A 23777-nucleotide genomic window follows, 5' to 3' on the forward strand; every position below is an offset into this window, starting at 1 on the left:
ACTCATCTTCCCTTTCCAGTTCGGATGCTTTGAAATACTCACACCCTCTTCTGAAGGAAGAGCGAAGGAATAGGTAGTCACCCAATGTGCACCCCACTTTTGTCAATGGTGGCCCAGTGAGACAGTCTTGTAGCTTAGTCAGCTTCGTATCTTCTAGTTTGTGGCTGGTTGCTATACAGGAGAACCGTTTACACCCTCCATGGATTGAAGGCTGGTTCCTACACAAGACCTATTGGTAAACTGAAGATGAACCAGCCACTGATGGTGTAAAAATCTGCCCAGCTGCTACACACAACACCCATATGAAACCAGACAACTCAACAGCTGAAAAAGCAAATTTTATTTATCTGTTTTTAAAAAAATGTGGATATAAAAAAAAGGCAGGGTACAGTGCAAGGAAAGGGCATTTAAAGTTTTAATCCCACAAAATACTTCTTTATTTCTCCAGGCAAATAAGGAATCTTAAACCTAGTCTCCCTGCCTTCAACTAAGGAGGCCGCTGGAAGACGGGCAAACAGCACAATGCACAGAGTTAATATAGTAGCAGTGCAATCAGGCCAGGCTGGTTCAGTCACGGCCTACACATAGTTCTTGCTAGAGTAGTTACTCCTGGCCTGGGAGGGAGCAGCAGTGTACTGGGCAGAGAAGTTCTCTTCTTTTTTGGGGCAGGAGCAGCACAGCAGGCCACCCCCGAGCAGCAATAAGGCAGCAGAGGCCCAGCCGATATACAGGGAAGCCCCCAGCTCCCTCTTTTGGGCTTCGACCACCAGTGGGTTGTAGAAGTCACGAATAACTGAGTTGGCAGACCAGCAGACAGGGATCAGTATCAGGACACCAGAAATGACGAAGATGATTCCAGACACCACGCAGATCTTGGCCTTGGCATTCTCTTCCTCTACACATTTGGTGCACTTGGCACCAATAATGCTGGCCAGCAGGCCTAGGATGGCAACAAGGATGGAGATGACGGTGAGGGCTCGGGCAGCCTGCAGGTCCTGAGGCAAAGCCAACATGGAGTCGTAGATCTTGCACTGCATCTGGCCGGTGCTCTGCACGATGCAGTTCATCCACAGGCCCTCCCAGATGATTTGCGCCACCACAATGCTGTTACCGATGAAGGCCGTCACCCTCCACATGGGCATAGCGCAGGTAATGATAGTACCGATCCAGCCAATGAGGGCCAAGGCCATGCCGAGGATCTGGAGTCCGGTGGAAGCCATCTTGTTTTGATGTAGAAGAGATAGAATCTGCTAACAAAAAAAAACAAAAACAATCACAGTCATCATGTCAGAAGGGGGTATGCCAGTACACAAGACATCCTGCCCTAGTCAAATCAAAGAGATTCAAAATATTGCCAGGACTTGGGCTTTGTGGCTTAGGAAGTTAACATAAAGCACAACCTTAAGGCTTCCAGAGCCTCAAAACGATGCAAGACAGTCCTTGGGGTCAAATATTACCATCTGACAATATGCCAAAACGTCAAGGGGGTTGGTGGGTGAGGGGGGAGAAATAAGTGGCTAATAAGAACCCCCCCTTCCTGCTTAAGGGAGAGGTCTCACCTCTTTAGTACTGGGATCTTTGTGACATTTAGAGAGAGACTGCTCGAGATCAGGTGGCTGGAAAAAGGACATGCTAATTTTCAATGAAACATTTCCCTCCAGGAGGCTGGAAAGATGGCACAGCCATATGTCAAACAATGTGTGCTTTTTAACTATGACCCAGCCTTAAAGGGACAGCAAGCCAGGGCAACAAAATACTACTTGCAGTGTAACAGTACTTACCTTTTGGGGGGGGGGGGACAGAAATACTCACTAGGCTAGCCCACCCTATTGACATACCAAAGCAAGTGCCCCCTCCTCCTGCTTGGGAGGACCAATGTACTATTATAATTTATCACTAAAGGCAAATGCAGAATAAGGTAGCTCGAGGTGCTAAACATTGACATACGACTCATGTCAAACTATTCATGTTTGCTTTAATACCAAGAAGGGTCAATATGAGTAGCTTTTGGAGGAGTTCCATGAACTTACTGCTGGCTTGAATTCAGGTAGTGCTGCTGCTTAGACCAGCACCTTTAGATGAAATACCCACATCATAATACATGGTGCAGTAGGCAAACACTGAATCCACCACTGGCTGTGGTGTACACTTAATTGTATTACAAGACCAGAGGCTCATATTCTGCTTTACTTTATTGAATAGCAGCCAAGAACTACTAATCCCAGAAACCCTGTGGGGGGACGACCTACAAAAACACATCACAATGGGCTAACCAATCACATAACGAGCCCCCTGATAACCATCTTGACTGAGAGCACCAAGTCCTCTTTTCTTGCTGCTCGCAGTCAAGATAAGTACCCTGCTCGCCGTTTTATACATAGTCTATATATATGTGCTTATATTCTTGGTATTTCACTCGCGCTTAGTCTGCTTGTATGCGCGCTCGCTTGTGTTTTCATGCGCTCCTTTTGTGCGTGCGGCCCGTTTAGAAAGTTTTTCAAAATGTTTTTTTGATCCCCCTGAGGTATTCCTACCTCGCGTCGTCATTCCACGATTGTCCGGCTCCTTCACAATTTCGACAAATTCTCCTCCAGTCTTCCTCGGCCGGTGAGGGCTTTCCTCGGGACTCCGTCCCTCGTAACGCCCTCTCCCCGCCCATACCACACCCCTGGCCAGCCCTTCTATAAACAGACACCCCCCCTCTTCTACAATGAAGGAATTAACTCTTTTTCCTGCCAGTTTTTTCCCCCTCATTTCACAGTTTGTCTGAGACATTTAAATATTTTTCTCCTTATCCATTACATTTTTTCTTCCATTCTAATTCCCAATATGTCTGAGAATGAGCAAACTCAGTCCATAAAGGACAATTTAAAATCCTTTATTAAGGATTCGGTCCAACATGCCGTTTCAGTGTCCATGCTGGATATATCTAAACATTTAGAAGCTTCTATATCAAAGATGCTTCAGAAATTTAAGGTAAACCCTCCTTTGAGAGGAGGGATACGTGCAGCTCCCCCTCATGAGCCCTCCAAAGGCGTTTCAACTAAGTTTGGGCCTCCAAACCGAGAGGCGATTTCTTCGGGGCTCCCTTCTTAATATTTTACATTTACAGGACACGGACAGTGATGGGACGACGTTTTACAAGATACTTTGGGATAACATTCAATGGGCCTTTGGAGAAAAGGCATAACATTTTTCCTCATGAGAGTTCCCCTCACTTAGTGCCCAAGGATCTGGTTAATCCTGATGGTGATCCCATGTTTGACCCCGCATCTATTCACCATCCTAATTCCTCAGAATGGTTTTCCCCCTCCGACCAGGTCTCTAGGTTTCTTTTTATCTCAGACATGCTCTAGATAAGTCATCCAGAAGTAAACTAAAATCCGAATGCCCCAGGCCCTCCCTTCCCCTCAAGGTGGCTGATACCCCCCCCAATCGACCATGATAGGCTACTCTTTAAGAAATTTGTGAAAGATCCCAAAAAAAGGGGTAGATCATGCTTGGTCTAACTGCCAGGCTAGACTACTGGACTTGGTTGGACCTCTGACTAGAATCTTTGATCTGGCCGAGGAAGCAAAAATTTAAAGTTCGCAAGTTGATCAGGAGATCCTTTCAAACTGGGCTCAGGAAGCAATTTGTATGCTGGGCAATGCCAACGCTTACGTTCCACAAGAAGGATGAAAGAGTCTTCTTAGAATCGATCCGCAACTCAGCTCTTTAGCCTCCAAGGAGGAGGGTCCCAATGCAGATGGCCTCCTTTTTTGGAGACTCATTTTATTAAGGAAATTAGCAAGTACGTGTCTATTCTCAACTCCTTGGACAAAGCCCATTCCTCTGAAGAGGATTTTTTTCCCCTCCCCATCGGGTTTTTGGAAGGCCTGGTAAAGGCAGGAGTTGTTTTGCCAGCCGCTTCTCAACAAGAGGGCAATCCATCAACAGAGGCTCCTACTCCCAAGCCAATCAGCTTGACGCCTACCAGGGGTACAAACCCCAGTTCTATCCCCGCAGGTTCCGCAACAGGGGGATACAGAGCCAAAGGAAAGCAACTTGCAGTTAAGAACTTCCAGTTCTGGCCTTCCTCCAGTAGGAGGCAGACTGGGCTTATGTTTGAACGCTTGGCTTTCTATAAGCTCGGATCCTTGGGTAATTCAAACTGTTCAAGGTTACTGCATAGACTTATACCAAACTCCTCATCAGTCCTTTCTTCCTCGTCCTCTTTTTTCTCGTGAGGAGTTTTGCTTCGTTCACGACGAGGTACAATCTTTACTGTCAAAACAGGCTATCGAGGAAGTGACTTTCGACCCTTCCGGGTTTCTCTGCACCATCTTTCTGGTTCAGAAGAAAAACAAAAAACATTGTCCAGTTATAAATCTAAAAGGAGTTCAACAATTCCGTGGTATACCATCATTTCAAATGGAAACTATCCTCCATCTCAGAGATCTCCTCCTACACAACGATTGGTTGGTTCGAATAGATCTTCAAGACTCCTACCTTTCAGTTCCTGTCCATCCCTCTTTCAGAAAGTTTCTTCAATTTCAGTGGGAAGATTCCTTCTTTCAGTGTTTCACCAAAATCCTCAAACCAGGGGTGGCCTTTCTCAGAGATCAAAGAATAAGGCTCATGGTCTACCTTGAAGACTTCCTTATGGCTCAAGGCAAGTCTTCCCTCGTGACACAACTAAACCTTTGGCAAGACCTCCCGTCTCACCTGGGCTCTCAAGGTCAGTTCTAATCCCTTCCCAATGTCTCAAGTTCCTGGTCAACAGTACGGAGTCTTCTTCAGCTCCCCCAGCACAAGGTTTCCTTGATAAAGAAAGATTAGTCATGCTTGTTCTCTCCCTTGTTCTTCCCTCAGAGCGCTAGCTCATCTTGTGGGCCTTCTTTCTTCCTCCATCCAAGCCATATTTCCGGGTCCCCTTCATTACAGAGCCCTTCAGAGGTTGAATGTCCATCACCTTCAGAAAGGTCTCGCCTATTCGGACCAGGTTATCCTAGATTCAGAGTCCAGAGAAGAATTTACATGGTGGATGAGTGATTTAGATGCCTGTAACGGGAGAACAATTTTCTCTGCCGCCCCAGATCTTGTCTTAGAGTCAGATGCAATTCTGACAGGTTGGGGCGCAAGATGTGGTCCACTCTCGACTGGGGGGTCCATGGTCCGTTCAGGAGTCGTCACTGCACATCAACTGTTTAGAGATGCTTGCAGGTTCCTTTACTGTATCTTTTGTAAAGGACTGGATGGCAAAGTGCTCCATTCTTCTCAGTATGGACTACCTATCGGCTGTAACATACATAAATCGCCTAGACAGAACAAGATCCAAACCCTTGGCTCTCTTGGCCAAGAGTCGCTGGGAGTTTTGCCTCCACAAAAACATTTCAGTCAAGGGAGAATATCTTCCGGGCAATCTGAATCTAGTGGCTGATGGGAATATCTTGAGGACCAAAGATTCAAGCGACTGGCATTTTCACCCTTCCATATTTAAACTCCTTTCTTCTGTCTTCAGAACCAACCATGTCCATAGACCTTTTTGCCTCAAGGCTCAACTTCCAACAGTTGGAAACCAGATCCTTTAGCCTTGGCTACCAATGCTTTCCTTCAAGTTTGGCCACCACTCCTGTACGCTTCTCCTCCCCCCCCCCCCCCCCCCAGATTCCTCCCTTCCCCGATCTTCTCTGAAACCCTCAAGGTCTTCCCCACAATCTCATATTGCATGGTTCCCTGTATCATAGCTTGGAGAATTTCGGGGCTTCCTGGAGAACCCCCAACACTAAAGCCATCTTGAGCCTCTTTAATCAGTTTACAGCCACTCCCTGCCCCTCGACTTAACTAGTGCAGCTTTCTCCCTTAGTGATGCTTTTCCTTCTTTCTCTTCTGCCATATTGCCCATATGTGTCTTCTGCTCACAATAAATGCATGATGCTAGAAAGTAGCAGCCCCTGCACCCCCCCCCCCCCCCCCCAAATATAAGCGCGGGTACTCCCCATCGGTTCATGTTAAGCACGCCACCTATGTAATCCGAGGCTCTGTGACAAAGCTGCAGCAACATGTCCACCATATGTCGAGCTAGGGTGGGGACTGTAATCCTCAGGGCGCAAGGGCTGACCAAGTCTACAGAGCTGCGAGTTGCATTCCACAGAAAGCACTTCAAACAAAGGAAGCATCAAGGCACTGTGCTTTTCGCACTTTTAGAAGCCCTCCTTTGTTTATGTGTCTAGTGTCATGCCAATTAATGACAGTACTTTCTAGAGGAAGTCCGGCTTTGTGGTAGGTACAGTGCAATTCTGTGCTCTAGTCAGTGGTGATCAAGTATCTGTTTCAGTGCTTGGGAAGTAATCTTATTTATAAGAATGTCATAACATTCCACCAGGCACAGAATACTTTCAGCACAAGACTACCAAGAAAAAGTCCAGGAGTGGACGATCTGATTTCCATGTTAGAAGTGCTCCTTGTAAATAACAAGTTAGCGATGGTGTGTTACATACAGAGCTGCCGACTTTGGGACCGGGTTAGAGTCTGGGATTTGAGATACATACACATAAAATAAAACCTCGTAACAAATAAAATTAAACAATGGCAATCAAAAAGCAGATAGGTAGTGTGGAAGTTCACAAAGGGAGCGCATTAAAATTGAATCAAGCGCCTGCCACAGAGCAACACAGAGAGGCGTTAGCAATGGTGTGTAGGCCACCAATAAACAATCCTAAACATGAAGCAGAGGCAAAAAAATAAATACAAAAAAAAAGTAGTGTGATGAAACTAGCATTTGTGGTCGACATATGATCCATGTAACAGGGCATGACAAAAAGGAGGGACAAATGTAAATTATTCACCAATGAAAACAAGGGAATTTAGAAAAGCACATGAAAGAACCAATTAGAAGCAGAGGGTGTGCTGAAGCCCCATTAAGTAGATGCAACAGGTCAAGAAAGTGTGCTGCCTAGGCGCGACCTTGAAAGTACATATATCTATATCGCAAGCCTGAGTAGAAAGCATAGCTTACCAGCATTTGCTGTAACAGAAGACAGGCATGAGTGGTTCCCACTGAGGGTTTTAAGTCTGGGCCTCAGTAGGCTGTTAATTGCGCTTCAGTGGACATCCATGAGGTGAAAAGAATATATAGAAAGTTGTGGAGGGGCAGTCTAAAGGGCCCTTGGCAGGAACACAATGCAACAAGAACAGAGTGCCGCAAATGATACGTGCAAGGTGGGCTGCCAGAGGAGCACTAAAGAGAAAACTGGCAACAGCCCACAAATTAGTTTGGAGAAGCATGAAGGAACCGTTAGTCCCTGTGGCACTAATACTAAAAAGTCTGCTTCTACTGGGACAGGGAGGGTATTAAAGCAAGACATTAAATGGCAAAAGGTAGAGATTAAGGCAAAAATAAAAGAAGAGGCTGGTTTAAGGCAAACGGGCAGTATCGGAAGTGATAGAGCTTAAAATTAGGGGTGGGTGAAGAATTCTGCTCTGCGGTGGAGTTCTGCCCACAATTCCAAAAAAACTCAGTGAAGTGACGCAGAGCGGAGTTTCTCTCGCATGGCTTGGCGAGTGCGAAAAAAAAAAAAAAAAAACACACCACCACACCACACACATTGCCACGGTGGAGAGTGTGATTTCTCAACACGGGCAATCACTCCCGCATTGAGAGAGCAGCTATTCGCGTTGATGGAGCTGCTGCTCGAGCAGAAAATCTACTTGAGCTGAAGAAAGAAGTTAGTGCCATCTGGCTATCAGCGTGATGCCGTTCGCACTGATTTTACAGCATGGGAGAAACTCCTGGTGCTAAGAATCAGTGTGAACACCACAACTTACCCAAACTCCGCTACTCACGGAATTCCATGTATCGCAGCTGAGTTGTTTGGCACTCTTCAGAGTTCTGCACATCAGAACTCTGCCCAGGGGTACTTAGAATGTAATGGTGTCCCTCATGTCACATGAGTCATCAACATGTGTGTTTAAGTTTATGAAAGCAAAAGACTAACATAGAAAGGTGCACCGAGATGCAATTTAAATGTGCAATTGCTTGTATTTCAAAGCTCAACTTAAGTACCTTTTGAATTAAGTCACATTAGAAGGATAGAACGGATGTTAAAATGTAATTTCGCCTAATAGTACATACAGAAATGATATTGAGTTTAGTGATTAGTAAAGCGAGTTTACGAATGGTCATAGTGAGAAATGCAGTTCTCTGCTCTCATCTGAGGCTGTGATAAGAAAAGTGGATTCATTTCCTAACATAACTTTCTTCTAGGTTATGTTCTCATGACAAGCTTGGCTAGTTGGTAATATTTTCTATTGTTTAAGTAGAGAGAAAGTAGTGTCATTGACTGAAGAGTGTGAAACTTGGGCCAGTTGTGTACAATTTTTCAAACATGCATGGAGTCACATGGATTGAAGATGTTCCCATGCCAGACCTGGAAAGAAGTTGGACCATCAATTTGGAGTCCTAGAATTCATGTCCATTGGATTAGGTTTATTCACTGTAACATGAACAGCTATCCGACGACTCAGAACGGTTTGTGAAATCTAAAATAACGATGGACATTTGAATTTTGGAGCAGTCCAGAGCAGATTCTTGCTGATCCTGATGCCTTGCTGATGAAGATTCCCTGAAAGCTGTATTTCTTGGAGAGGTATCTCCCTCTCTGCCAATGCCTTTTAAAACACCCTTTTAGATTTAGAAATCCTTATTTTCCCCTTCAAAAGACTGTTGACTGAGCTGAGACGCTGACTCTTTCCCTTTTTACTTCTCTTTTGCCTAACTTAGTGATTAGGCCAAAGATGTTTTTTCCAAAATGTTGTCATTGACGTTTTTTGGATTTTGCCTGCATGAGTTTCTCCCCCACACATGTATTTGCTTGATATGCTTAGTTGTAAGGTTGATCTGTGCCTAGCCAAAGATTTGACCCTGCTAAATTTGAATTGACCAATGATTCTGAACTCTGAGAAATGTTTTATTTCAGTGGGTCCAATATTCTTATTGATGCTATGCTTTATTCTTTTTGAATACTTAGTTTAATTAATGTTAGTTCGCCTAACTATTTCAGTGCCTTGGGCAACCCTTAGTGAATATGAATCTTTATAATTTGGTTTTGTGTACTCTCTACATGACTGAGCTTGTAATAGACCCTTTATTTCCCGACTGGAGTTTTTCTTCAGTGCATTGGTCATGGTGTGGAAGTTTTTTGGGGTGTTGAAATCCTGTTGATGCTTCTACCACATTACTAACTGAATCCAAAGTTTCAACCTCTGAGCATTTGATTCCCGCCAAGGATGAAAAATGCACAGCAGGAATATTTACGCAAGGAAAGGGAGGAAATGGCAGGGAAGGTCAACTGCCAAGAAAAGTGTGATGTGTAAAGGATTGGCTGGAAGGGAATTATCACAAGAGGCGCAACCACATTTCACCTCAGACAGGGCAGTGGACATGGGTCCCAGAACAAGAACAAGCAACAGCATTACCAGCTAGGGCAGCTTAAGGGGCATGTGGTGCCCTAACAGCACAGGGGAACCCCCACCTTAGAGGCCAGAAGGGGGAGGGGCACAGATCCAGCAGTTGGGAATATATACAATTTAAAACAACGCAACTATTTGAAAACAAAAACATTTTTTTTTTTTTAAACGCGAAGTGTGGCTCTCATGTGAAAGCGAGGGCTCCGTTGTAGGTTAATAAAACGGTTTCACTCTTTTCCTGCTGTACTTCCAAATTGCGCTAACGGGCCCTCGGAGAGGAAACTGGAAAGCTGCACTGCAAACTGCTCTCAAGCAGTGCTTAATTTGTAAATTTAAAGGTGCCGGTGCCCAAAGCCTTCCTCTTAAACACGCGGATGCTGCATTTATACGTGCGAGTGTGCAAGCACAGGATACTGAGGCAGCGTAATCCTGAAGTCATCTTGGGCCTCTTTAATCCATTAAGAGACACTCCCTGCCCCTTTACCTCACTCTTGGAGCTTTCTGCTTTCTCCCTGTGTGACGCTTTTTCGTTATTCCCTTCCTCCGTCTTTCCCATATGTGTCTTTTGCTCGCAGTAAGAGCTTTAGGCAAACAAAAAAAATAAGCCCCGGCCCTCAAAAATAAGTGTCGGTACTCAGCACTGGAAACAATAAGCACAAATTAAGCACTGCTCTCAAGTCAGATCAGACGACAGCGAGACAAAAGCAGCCTGCAGACATCTTTGGGTGCCCCACATTTTGCACCGCACAATAATAACAGTAAGTTAACTGATGACTAATGTACTTGCTGGAAAGAGCGGTTTTTGTCTAGACATTGTTTTGACTTAGTAGTACAGGAGGTTAATGAACCTGTTGCAAATGTGTAACAAGCAGATCAGAGAATTGCATTTTATGGCGGTAGCTCAGTAGGCTACTGCTTTTGTGAATTGTAGTTCGTTAGCTACAATCCTCGTAATATAGAAGCGAGCTACGAACCATTATCAGAGTTGCATGCAAACTGCAAGGCATAAGCTTAGATCCTCATTTTCCACCCCTCAAACTTGTGTTTTTCCAAGGGTGTTAAAACAGTTAATTTCAGCAGAAAGAAAATCCTTATTATAGGCAACCCTAACCACGGATACGTTTTAAATTCCAAGTTTGTGTTTCCTAGAGAAAGCACTCTGAACATGTAATGCTTCTGCACGGATGACATGATTCCTGCACCTTGCAGCTCACATGGTCTTATGTAATATTTCCGGGCATTGATTCGCGTGCGAGTGCACCGATGGAGGAAAGTAGCGAACCCAGCCTAGGGCGTTTGTGATCTGCCCCAGACTCAGAAAGTGAGACCGTGCAAATGACCCACCCACATATCGTTTTCTATGGTGCAGTCCCCCCCGATTTACCTCTTTACTCCAAGCACTATGAATTACCAAAACTAAATTCAGGATTTATAACTCTGCAGACAGGTTACTCACAATGGTGAGGGATAGCTCGTCTGACAAAATCTCGTTGGATTTAGATTCCGGTAGATGGGCTATCCATTACCTTTGTGACGAGTAACCTGTCCCCAGAGTTCTAAATCAGGCCCAGCAGAAGCAAGAAGATCAGGAGGTAGAGAGTGATGAAAGTAGCATTGAGAGATGCAAAGTGAGAATAATAAAGTGGAAATTAAGATTAAGTGGAGAGATTGGAGAGGTAGAGGGAAGAAGCAAATTGGAACAAATTGAAATAATGAGAGATTGAGGTGCAAAGAAACTCGGAAGAAAGAGGAGATGGAGAAACTGTCAGAACAAGTGGGGGGGTGTAAGGGATCATGATGGCAGCATGATGGACATAAGCTTGTGTTTAAGGAGGAAACTCAAAGAAACTGGAGGGCAGAAGTGGCATTAAGAAAATAGAACCGGAATAGGTAGCGAGGAAACTCAGAACAATAGAAATAAGAATAACAGGTAAGTGACAGTGGTGCTGGTGTAAGGGAGGCCCAAATATGTTGAAGGGGAGCAGCGCTGGAAAAATAAGCTATTTAGTGAACTGTTCATAGCATAAAAAAGGTGATTAAGGAATGAAAGCCAAGATGAGAGGCTGACTGTGAAAGTTTGGAGAAATGAGAAAAGTGACCAGTAACATGGTCCATTACAAATGGATTTTTCAGTAAGACAAAGGCACCACTGCTGTTCACAACGGATGCGCTTGTTGCCCTGGAGCTGCACGCTGGGATCCCTTCATGTCACCACTTTTGTCTCAGTTTGACAATACTTACTATATGATGGAATTGAGGGATATAGTAGATACACCGAAATTAGAAGGTGTAGTATAAAGGAGTTCATAAATAAATTTTTCCCACGACAGAGCTTTTTGGGGGGGGACGGGGGGCAGAAAAACACCCCTTGGGGTTTTCCTGGGTGGCAGTAGTTTGGACTCGGTGGGGAGGAGAAATCCACCCCCCAGGGTGGAGAGACGGAGATTGAGGCTTTGGAGCATGACACGGCGGTCTCACCAAGGGGTGCTTGGTGAGACGAGAGAGAAACTGGGGAATGTGAGAGGGCCCCAAGTGGAAGAGAATGAGGTTTCGGGATGGGGGATTTTTTTTAGGGAAAGGTTTGTTCACCTTGAGGAAGTTGTTTAAGTGAGGGGGGGTTGTCAGGAATTTCATGCATTAGTATAAACATCACTATGTTGTATTAGAATGATAAGCTTAACTACAAATCTGCCTTAATGAAGTGGCTTTTTATGCTACATGGTGATTATTTCACGACATCACATGGTATCACTAGCAACGGGATTGTAGCCATCAACAGCGCGACAGGTTCTGTGGCACCGGGGCCCCAGGGTCGAAGGCACTATGGACCGAATTATGGCCTAGCATTACCAAACTGATCAGGGTGACATCCTTGCCTGCACGGGGGTGCATGTCAACATTGCCACGCTACTGAATAGCGTACACACACACAGTCTGGTATATTATTTAGGGTGTTTTCTGCGGCACCGTGAAGAGAAAATACTGGGACTGGCGCGGGGGTATGGGCAGGCACTACCCGTCACAGCTCCTGGACATCCCGGGCTTTACTAGAAAGCAGCAAGGTTACTTCTCGCGTGCAGGTGGTTTCTACACGTCCTCATTAGCACCAAGAAACCATTCAAAGTGTACTGCACCCATGTGCTCAAACACAACAGAGGCCAGGTAAACTATTCAACAGGCAAGCACCTTGTCAGGTGGGTTAAATCATTTAGAGAAATCCGAAAAGAAAGACTAAGCTGAAATCCACAGGGGACCCGGAATCATGTCAGTGCCTAGAAGCCAACTTAGTCGCTTCGATTTTTTTGTCCGAGTTATTCGTGAGAAATCCATGATTTACTATCTCACGAGACTAGTGACTGAATTTATTTGAAAATGTTTATTTCCAGTGCAAACAATGCATTTCAATTACCACCTTACCGACCCCTCGAGTTTCCCCAGAAGTATGTTAAAGGTGTTTCCATTTTTTTCCAATTTTATTTCAAATGTATTTTTGCAGCTTTATATGGCGCGATTTTCGCAAAACTACATTCGCTTTAGACGAGCATCACATAACACAAAAGGTTCGTTTTTTTGGCAAGGGGAGTCAAGTTATTTGCCCGAAATCACAGGAAGGCGAACTGACGCTGGGACTCGAACCAAATGGTTCTTCAGTGCTAAAGTCTGCAGCTCTGGCAGTTGGGCCACATTACATCTCCATCTTACAGGTTTAGTTATGGGGGGGGGGGGGGGGGGAAGTCTGACCATAAAAATAATTAACACAGAGAATCATACCAAAACGTATACTTAAGTCTCAGCGACACCTACAGGCCAGACGAGGCGACTACTGGTGGAAGGCAAGTATTGAGACGACTGAATTACCTACCACCCGTTTTCTTTTGATAGGAACGCCTAGTACCTTCCACGCGAGAGGGTTATTAGTTTCCCTGTTCGCAATATTTGAATGTGGAGGCCGGGGACAGCTACTAAAAGAGTGGAGAGAGTCAAAACGAACCGGGCTTTCCAATTACGAGTCCTTGTTAGCACGTGTGTTATCCAAATTAACTGCCCCAACACTAGTCTACATTGCAGTCTAGTGATGGTCTGAATGAATAACACCCAAAACACACACACACACACACACACACACACACACACACACCCTTCCTAAAGCGACTCCCCGCCAACTAACAGAGCGGAGCCGAGAAACAGCCCAGGAGAAGGGGCTAAAGGCTGCGGATTAAAAGTGCGCACCTTTTATTAGGTTTACTGCGAGCACTTAAAGCACTCTATAGCCGGGAGACAACAGGATCCGCTCTTCTGGTTAAGGGCAACATCGATGTACCTTACAGACCAGCAGGTGTGGCCCATCTAGGGCGATACAATTTACTATGGGTGGAAGCGGCTACAAAAAAACGCGCTTACGGACCAAAGAATAGAATGAAAGAACACTATGAAAGCGAGAGGGTGCTTATATATACAAAAAGGGCAAAACAGTTCGTTGTATATCTGTCGAGAGCTGGGACACCAACCTACAGTTAACTAAAAATATATATATATATATATATATATATATATATATATATAACACCCACAACCCCTTGCAATATAGTAAACAATTAATTACGACACGCACAAAACCAATACAACAAAAGGCAAATCAAAAACAAACTACTGGAAACTAGAATAGCATTAACATAACACCCTCTAATTGCATACCACGTAAATCAAACGCTCGAACACCGATGGAAAGAGCACTTACAATATAGCAGGCCCTTAAATCTAGAGATCTGCAGGTTAGGTTAAAAAACGGTAAATATAATACATCACCAACCATTAAAGACCTCAGACAAAAAAAAGAAGGGGAAGCTAATAAGAACAAAAACTGCTAAATTAAATTCCAAAAGCTCCCACAATGACAACACAAACGCAGCAGTTCTACATCTCACCTGAAGAAACAACTCTCTCTGCCCGGAACTAATTCCCCCATCGTCCACCAGGGTTTATATGGAAGGCCCACAGCGCTGCCATTACCGGTGACGTCACACGCGTTCTGTCCACAGGAACCAGTCGGCGACATTCCGAAGAATTTCCAACCAACCCCAACACAGCCACAACTAAGGCGTCCCAGGTTGGGCACTTTCAAACCATGGGGTGAACAAAGGGAGGGACTGAACGTTGTCTTCTTGCAAAGTTCCACTACTTTCAGACACTAGTAAAGGCCGAGAGCGCACGTCCGTTTCCCAGTCACAAGCACACGCGTGAGCAGTACTCGAAGGTTTCCTAGTTCCACAAGCGAGTATGTAGGTCTCTCGGTTCAGGTTATTCTGGGATTTGTAGTCCAGTTGATACTATTTTATTAACTGCACTGCAAATGCTAGAATGCAAAGACAAAACTGGTTTGGGGGAACTATTCATGAGTGGACTGGGGCAGTGGAGTGCCCTCTGATAATGTGTGGTGCTTTGAGAATAACTGATTAATGGCCCCAGAATGCGCTTGGAAGCCTCTTCAAATGGTATGAAGGTGAAGCACCTCAAAAAAGCCACATAATATGTCGCACGTGACACGTTCAGCCAGCCCTGACTTTCTAATCTGGCTTTTAAACCCATACTTCACTCTAGGCACCAGTATGGAAACTGCTGCTGGATGAAAAGCAGAGTGTGGGAGGGTGCATTTTATACCCTCATGCAATTCAGACTGTCACATCTGTACAGTCTAATGTAGTGGTATTTTACTTGTGGTCCAGGGCCCCCTAGGATTACGCGGAGCCTACTCAGACTGGTTAAAAAAGTAAATAATATTAACAGATTATTAAATTGTATACAAAAAAGAAGCAAACTGTACAACAACAAAAAATTAAAACGTTCTGTAAATGTAAACGATTTTGAAATTGGAGGCTACAAATTTAATCAGTGTCTTCAGGTTGATTCATAGCAGCAGTGCAAGTGCATCAAGTATAATGTAGATTTTCCTAGTAAGTTATGAAGGAAAGTCTTAATTTTTATTAAAGACACGGAGGCGAGTATTACAGGGAGTGCAGAATTATTAGGCAAATTAGTATTTTGACCACATCATCCTCTTTATGCATGTTGTCTTACTCCAAGCTGTATAGGCTCGAAAGCCTACTACCAATTAAGCATATTAGGTGATGTGCATCTCTGTAATGAGAAGGGGTGTGGTCTAATGACATCAACACCCTATATCAGGTGTGCATAATTATTAGGCAACTTCCTTTCCTTTGGCAAAATGGGTCAAAAGAAGGACTTGACAGGCTCAGAAAAGTAAAAAATAGTGAGATATCTTGCAGAGGGATACAGCACTCTTAAAATTACAAAGCTTCTGAAGCGTGATCATCGAACAATCAAGCGTTTCATTAAAAATAGTCAACAGGGTCGCAAGAAGCGTGTGGAAAAACCAAGGCGCAAAATAACTGCCCATGAACTGAGAAAAGTCAAGCGTGCAGCTGCCACAATGCCACTTGCCACCAGTTTGGCCATATTTCAGAGCTGCAACATCACTGGAGTGCCCAAAAGCACAAGGTGTGCAATACTCAGAGACATGGCCAAGGTAAGAAAGGCTGAAAGACGACCACCACTGAACAAGACACACAAGCTGAAACGTCAAGACTGGGCCAAGAAATATCTCAAGACTGATTTTCTAAGGTTTTATGGACTGATGAAATGAGAGTGAGTCTTGATGGGCCAGATGGATGGGCCCGTGGCTGGATTGGTAAAGGGCAGAGAGCTCCAGTCTGACTCAGACGCCAGCAAGGTGGAGGTGGAGTACTGGTTTGGGCTGGTATCATCAAAGATGAGCTTGTGGGGCCTTTTCGGGTTGAGGATGGAGTCAAGCTCAACTCCCAGTCCTACTGCCAGTTCCTGGTAGACACCTTCTTCAAGCAGTGGTACAGGAAGAAGTCTGCATCCTTCAAGAAAAACATGATTTTCATGCAGGACAATGCTCCATCACACGCGTCCAAGTACTCCACAGCGTGGCTGGCAAGAAAGGGTATAAAAGAAGGAAATCTAATGACATGGCCTCCTTGTTCACCTGATCTGAACCCCATTGAGAACCTGTGGTCCATCATCAAATGTGAGATTTACAAGGAGGGAAAACAGTACACCTCTCTGAACAGTGTCTGGGAGGCTGTGGTTGCTGCTGCACGCAATGTTGATGGTGAACAGATCAAAACACTGACAGAATCCATGGATGGCAGGCTTTTGAGTGTCCTTGCAAAGAAAGGTGGCTATATTGGTCACTGATTTGTTTTTGTTTTGTTTTTGAATGTCAGAAATGTATATTTGTGAATGTTGAGATGTTATATTGGTTTCACTGGTAATAATAAATAATTGAAATGGGTATATATTTGTTTTTTGTTAAGTTGCCTAATAATTATGCACAGTAATAGTCACCTGCACACACAGATATCCCCCTAACATAGCTAAAACTAAAAACAAACTAAAAACTACTTCCAAAAATATTCAGCTTTGATATTAATGAGTTTTTTGGGTTCATTGAGAACATGGTTGTTGTTCAATAATAAAATTAATCCTCAAAAATACAACTTGCCTAATAATTCTGCACTACCTGTATGCTTAGTCTTTTCTTTATTTTCAAACAGCAGCTGCAGTAAAAAAACTACAAAACCCATAAGGCAAACAACAGTAGTCAAGGGGAAACGAATAGTAGTTCACCAAAACACACCAATGGCCATTGAGCTGACCCAATAATACGTATCTTGACTGAGAACAGCCCTCTTTTCTTGTGCGAGCTTAATATGTAATGAATAAAGGAAAAATGGTAGAACAAATACATATAGCCATTAGAACAGATAACATCTCCTGAAGAAGCAACAAAGGTCCAGCAACAAAGTCCGGAAGAGTCTGTGGTTGTGGGAATTGAGAGTTCCAGAAAGAAGGAGAGGACGGAATCCCAGCAGGTGGAGAAAAGAAGAAGCGATACTTAGGCAGAACTCTGTTGAGTCATTGAGGAAGCTGGAAAGGAGGGAATAAACAAAAGCATGAGAATTGTAGAGGTGGGAAAATACTCGCCTCCGTGTCTTTAATAAAATTAAGGCTTTCCTTCATAACTTACTAGGAAAATCTACATTTTATGGCAAGACCGGAGGCTCCTATTATGCTGTTTTAAAGCGAATCAACAACATTTAACGAAGCATTATGGATTGATTTGCAATAAAATACTCTAAATACATTATCATTAAACCAATCAGCCGATTGAATGGTTTTCTAAAGGATATGAGGAGTTGGGAAGAAGAGGAATTCCTCAAATCGGCTGTCTGGTGTTTGTAAGGTTTCAAGCGCTGGCCTACACATAACTTGGGGTGATCAGGGAAAAAAGGATAAAAAACTGATTAAAGGTTAGTTTTGGTACGTCTATAAACATTAAAAAGAACACCTGTTGGAGTAAAATGACGAGCTGTAATATCTAATGCTCTAACATCGGATAAACGTTTAAAAGAAACAAGACACAATAACATGGTAAATTTGGCGGACAATTGTTGTAAGGAAAGCATTGAATTATCAGGCCAGGAAATAAAAAGATTTAATACAGCATTTACATCCCATAAAGAACTGTATTTGGGATTAGGAGGATTAGAAAACTTAACTCCCTTTAACAAACAGCAGACCAATGGATGTTCTCCAACTGGTTTACCATTGATGTAAGAGTGAGTGGATGAAATTGCTGATCTGTACAAATTGATAGTACGAAAGGACTTACCTTTGCTGGCTTCCGCCGCCAAGAAATTGACGATCAAAATTATATTTGTTGTAAAGGGATCAACATGTTTTCACACACACAAGCTATGCCAGAGCGACCAAGCTGATCTTTATGCCTTTTTTGTTCCTGGAGCCCAGGCCAGATCGAGGAAGTTTGAAGCTTCTGACAAAATAGGAAGGGTAGATTGGGGTTCCCCGAGATTTTCCAGGCCGAAAGAGAGAGTAGGTTCTGTAGAATTAGACTGTGGGGGAGGCCGAGTGGAGTGGTCAAGAGATGTGGGAAGGAGGGAATTAGGAGAGGAGCATCCATTGAAAGTTCTAGGAGGGTGGGGAACCATACCTGGGAATGCCAGAAAGGAGCTATGAGTACTAATGTTTCTTGTTGACATCTGATTTGAGCCAGCAATCTGGAGATCATGATGAACGGAAGGAAGGCACAGTTGAGGGAAGAAGACCAATCTTGAGAAAAAGCATTGAAGGCTAGCGCCAGAGGATCTGGGCGCCAGCTGAAGAATTGAGGGAGCTGTGCATTGAGACGAGATGCAAAAGATCTATGTAAAAAGGACCCCATTTGTGATGCAGAGTTTTGAACACCTCGGGATGGAGCTTCCAATCGCTGGAATCTCGAAAATGGCGAGAATGCCAATCTGCTACCGAAATGAGACTGCCCGGTAGGTATTCTGCTTGCACTGAGACTTTGTTTTGAAGACAAAACTCGCAAAACCCTTTCACCAATTCCGCTAAAGGCTTGGACTTTTTGCCTCCAAGATGTTTGATGTAACGAACTGCCGAAATGTTGTCCATTCTGAGAAGAACAGAACAACAAACTCTGTCTCTTGCCAGGCTTTTGATTGCAAAGGAGCCGGCAAGCATCTCTAAACAGTTGATGTGCAACCTTGACTCCTCTAAAGACCATGTGCCTCCAGTCGAGATTGGACCACAGCGGGCTCCCCAACCCAGCAGGCTTGCATCTGATTCTAACACAATATCTGGGGCTGATGTGAAGATAGTCCTGCCGTTCCAGGCATCTAAATGGTCTATCCACCACTGAAATTCCAAACGGGAGTCTTGGTCTAATACAATGGTATCTGAATAGGCTAAACCTTCTTGGAGATGACAAATGTTTAATCTCTGAAGAGCCTGATAATGTAACGGCCCTGGAAAGATGTCTTGAATTGATGATGAAAGGAGGCCTACAATCCTTGCCAGAGATCTGAGGGACAGAAGAGAACTGCGAAGGATCAGAAGGATTTCTGATTTGATGGATTTTATTTTTGCTGACGGAAGAAGAAGAGTAGCAGACACGGAATCTACTAAAAAACCTAGGAACTTGACTCTTTGAGCTGGATCTAGAAAAGATTTCTCGTAATTGATAACAAAACCTAGATCTGAAAGAAGAGTGCAAGTGAGATGAACGTGAGATAGAAGAGCCATGCTGTTCTGTTCATGATGAGACTATTGTTCAAGTAAATAATCAGCCTGATTCCCCTGGCTCTGAGAAAAGCTACTACCGGTTTCATTAGTTTTGTAAAGCGCCATGGGGCTGACGACAGGCCGAAGGGTAGGGAAGTGAAGTGGAAAGTTTGGTCATGCCATTGAAATGGAAGAAATTTCAGAGAATCTGGATGCATGGGAATTGTGAGGTACGCATCCTGAAGATCGAGTCGCACCATCCAATCGCCCTGGAGCAAAGAATCTCTGAGGTGGAGAATAGTCTCCATCTTGAAATGGCGATATACAACAAATTGATTGTACTGTTTTAAATTGATAACAGGACACATCTTTTTGTTTTTCTTTTGGACTAGAAAAACTGAGCTGACGAAACCCGAGGGATCTAGGGGACAGGGGGCAATTGCTTGTTTCTGTAAAAGAGATTGAATTTCCAAGGAGATCAACTCCGACATTTGAACAGAAAACTGAGGAGGATGAGGGAATGATTCTTGAAAAAGTTCAGAGTAGAGCTCGATAAGATAACTTTGAACAGTATTTAAAACCCAAGGATCTGCTGTCAGATCTCGCCATCTTGGAAGATATAGAGCAATAGGGTCCCCTACAACAGGAGGACAAGAGATCTGACTTACTGAGTTAAGAAGAGAATTTGGTGTTGCGATCGCCTCTGTTCCTGAACCCCCTGTTTCTCTGGGGATAACATTGTGGCCTGTACTCCTGGTAACTGTTGTTGCTGTAGTAGCCACAGGAACGTTGGTTGGAGTAGCCACGGCCAGCAAAGCGGTTCCTGCCTCTGCAGGGCCTGGAGAAAACCTGAGATGAGAACATCTTCTTCAAGGACTGCTGAGCCTTAACCAGGGATGCAAAAGTTGCAGCATATTTGCTCAGTTCCTTTATAAACGAGTTACCAAAAAGAAGGCCCTCGGCTTTAATACCTGGATCTGAACCTGCAAGGTTTACTAACTTGGGGTCCAGTTTGAGCAGGAGACCCTTCCTACGTTCATAAGTGATTGCCGAGTTGGCATTGCTGAGGAGACATAAAGCACGCTGAGCCCACAGCGACAATTTCATGGGATCAACTGTGGCGTGTTCCAAACGGGCTGATTCAGCCATGTCAAACATACGGGTCAAGGTCCCTACAAATTTTGTAAAGAAAGTAATCAGGGAAGAGTCAATAGTAGGAGTAACGGTAATCTTGGAGGGTAAAGTAGGACATGGACATTCAGACTTCAGCTTTGCACGTATTTGCTTGTCTAAGGGGGCATGTAACCTGTATGTAACATAATCCGCCACATGATCAGCAGGTAACCACTCAGTAGAATGTGGGTGCTGAATATCGTTGGGGTCAAACATTGGAACCCCTTCCGCATCCATTATCTTGCATGACCCAGGGAGCTCATAGCTCTGATGTTTAAATTTCTTGTGAGGAGGAGGGGAGAAAACATCTCCATTGTCCTTATCGGCATTATCCGAATGATGATGATGCAATTCATCATCTTTGTCAAGAATTTTTGTAGTTATAATTGGGGAATTCACATGTTTAGATTTTTTTAACACATTTTTTAGACGGTCTGGATAAAGTTAACCCCTCCTTTGATGGAGGCCTTTGAGGAGCCACGTCCTCTGTCCTGTGCGAGGAAACCTCACTTCCCAATAGTGTCGTTTTTAAATCTTTTGAAATGACAGGACGCTTTCTGCTATCCCCGCAGATTGGGCCATCATGGTTTTTGAAACCAACTTGACAACAGAGTTCTCTAAATTTTTAGATAATTTGTCCCAAGAAGCTGAAACAGCTTGCTCAACTGAAAAATGAATAAAATCATTTAAGATATCTTTAAGGACTTCCTCCTCCTCCTCCTGGACAGGCTAGGAAAAAGGGGAGTTGTCCATGGTAGCAAAAAATGCAGTATTGGTCGGTAAATAGGAAAAAACTGAATGGAAGGGGTTCATTTCCTCACAACAGAGGCTAGGCCCCACCTAGGGGCATGTACTAAATGTTTGGATGAAAGCCGAGGATCGTGTGGACGAAAGAGCGCACTCGGCTGTCGGAGGATATGCAAAAGCACGCTCGGGGGCCGCAGGACAACAAAGGGCAACAACGGTGAGGCGCAAAGCTGTTCACTCGTTTCCCCTCAACTGCCGGGCAAAATGACCACCGTGCGTTAAGGGGAAAAAACTATGAAAAAAGAAACGAGGAGCTCACGACGCAGGGCGCAAGGCAATGAATGCGGCTACAAACAAACGTGCGAAAAGCAAACCACGTATTAACAAAAGAAACACATAATGTTAATGTAAAACACATTGTAAGTCTTGTAAAGTAACTGAAATAGATAATACTTATCTTGACTGTGAGCAGCTAGAAAAGAGGGCTGTTCTCAGTCAAGATACGTATTATTGGGTCAGCTCGATGGCCATTGGTGTGTTTTGGTGAACTACTATTCGTTTCCCATTGGCTACTGTCGTTTGCCTTATGGGTTTTGTAGTTTTTTGATTGCAGCTGCTGTTTGAAAATAAAGAAAAGACTAAGCATAATAGGAGCCTCCGGTCTTGCCATAAAATATTGTATGTACGATGAGTGACCTCAACTGTATTTATAAAAGCTCCAACCTTCATATTAAACTTTTGTTTTTAAAATATTTGTTTGCAAATTAAATAAAACGCGTTACCGTTTGTCTATTTGTTTCATTAATGCTTGTTCTGTATTTGTTGTGTATTGATTTGCGGTTCCAATCATTACAAAACGGTTAGGCTTGGGTCACCAGCTTCCACTAATTACTCAGTGGGGGGTCCATGCATTTCAATAATGATTCAGTGCACATCAATGGGTTTCAGTAATGATTAAGTGGGGGTCCACAGAAGTCAAAAGTTGAAGAACCACTGGTGTAATGCACTCCTATCCAATTGAAGAGCTTTTTCAGGCTGTCATGCATCTGTTGGTGTGGGTGTGTGGATTTCATACTTCTGAGAGGGACATGCATCCATTACTTACTGATAATGGCATTACTCCTAGTCCTACTCCCTCACCTTCCTTCTTAACCAATGAGGCCTCTTGCCTCCAAAACACCCTTCCCGTCCTAAATAAAACATCCCCGCCCCTTCCCCGTTCTGTACGTAAACAAGCCAACCAGACACTCAGTTGTTCCGTACCAGGAAGATGGGAGAGACCTGGAAGCAAGGCGCGGGAGTAGGACTAGGAACAATGCCATTATCGGTAAGTAATGGACGCATTACCTCCCATCCCTCCCTCATCTTCTTTCTTAACCAATGAGACATAGCAAGTAAAACGGAAACAGACACCTGAGTTGCAAACACCCAACTTTAAAAAGGTATCCAGAAAATACACAAAAACACCTCTATTCCCTGATAAAGGACAAAACCCTGTGACCCAATTCATTATCCAAATATTCCAGCTCAGCAATCCAATAGTGTCAAACAAACTTGAAGGAAGTGGACCAATTCACCGCCCTATACATTTCCACCACTGAAGCCCCCTGCAATTCAGCCACCTTTGCCGCCACACCACGTGTGCACCACCCCTGAACACCTGGAGGAGGACCCACATCCCTCATCTCGTACACCAACAAGACCACAGAACGGATCCACCTACTCAAGGTAGCAGTCGAAGGCTTCTCCCCTTTCCTAGCAGAACCAAAATTCACAAATAATGCATCCCCTTTACAGAACGCTTTGACGACATCCAGGTACCACAGCAAAGACTGTTGCACATCCAAACAGTGCAATCTGTACTTCTTATCGGAGGATGACTCAGGACAAAAAGGTGTCAGGATCACTTCCTGGCTCACATGAAAAGCAGAATTGACTTTAGGAATGAAGGAGAGAACCAGAACAAGAACAATCATGTCCTGAAAAATCTTACAGAAAGGAAACTTACAGGACAAGGCCCCCCATCTTCCCCAAGCACCTGGCAGATGTAATTTCCACCATAAAGCAAGTCTTACATTTCCAAAGTTCTAAATCAACACCCTCAAGGGGCACAAATGAAGGCCCAGTCAAGACATCCAAAACCATCTATAGATTCCAACTAGGAAAAAAATGAACCGGTTTAGGAAACAATTTCAACAGACCCTGAAAAATCCTAGGCATCAGCCCCCCCATGATCCTTTAGATTCTGCCAAGGACTACTGAATGCCTGAATCACCCTC

The 23777-nt window shown here is 44.1% G+C and overlaps 1 protein-coding gene across 5 annotated transcripts; it reads right to left on the reverse strand.

Moving 5' to 3' along the window:
- Positions 1 to 319: 319 nt before the first annotated feature.
- LOC138304362 (claudin-6-like) lies at positions 320 to 14462 on the reverse strand. Of its 5 annotated transcripts, none has more exons than XM_069244347.1 (2): positions 14376 to 14462; positions 320 to 1247 (listed from the first exon to the last, which is right to left on the reverse strand). In XM_069244347.1, the coding sequence occupies exon 2, from the start codon at positions 1218 to 1220 to the stop codon at positions 579 to 581; it is 642 nt and encodes a 213-aa protein (XP_069100448.1). In that variant the 5' UTR covers positions 1221 to 1247; positions 14376 to 14462; the 3' UTR covers positions 320 to 578. The 5 variants fall into 5 exon arrangements, with proteins under 5 accessions (XP_069100448.1, XP_069100447.1, XP_069100445.1 ...); XM_069244346.1 differs by having other exon boundaries at positions 320 to 1250; positions 14376 to 14407; XM_069244344.1 differs by lacking the exon at positions 14376 to 14462 and adding an exon at positions 14189 to 14340 and having other exon boundaries at positions 320 to 1250.
- Positions 14463 to 23777: the final 9315 nt, after the last annotated feature.

Source organism: Pleurodeles waltl, chromosome 7 (genome assembly GCF_031143425.1).
Source record: "Pleurodeles waltl isolate 20211129_DDA chromosome 7, aPleWal1.hap1.20221129, whole genome shotgun sequence".
NCBI classification, from domain to species: domain Eukaryota; kingdom Metazoa; phylum Chordata; class Amphibia; order Caudata; family Salamandridae; genus Pleurodeles; species Pleurodeles waltl.

Excerpts from the sequence above, each read along its gene's own strand:
- LOC138304362 (XM_069244344.1), bottom strand. The coding sequence starts at position 14,263 with ATGGTTGGTGATGTATTATATTTACCGTTTTTTAACCTAACCTGCAGA. Across the intron at positions 1,251-14,188 it reads ATTTAAGGGCCTGCTATATT|CAGATTCTATCTCTTCTACA; the intron begins GTAAGTGCTCTT and ends TTTTTTTGTTAG.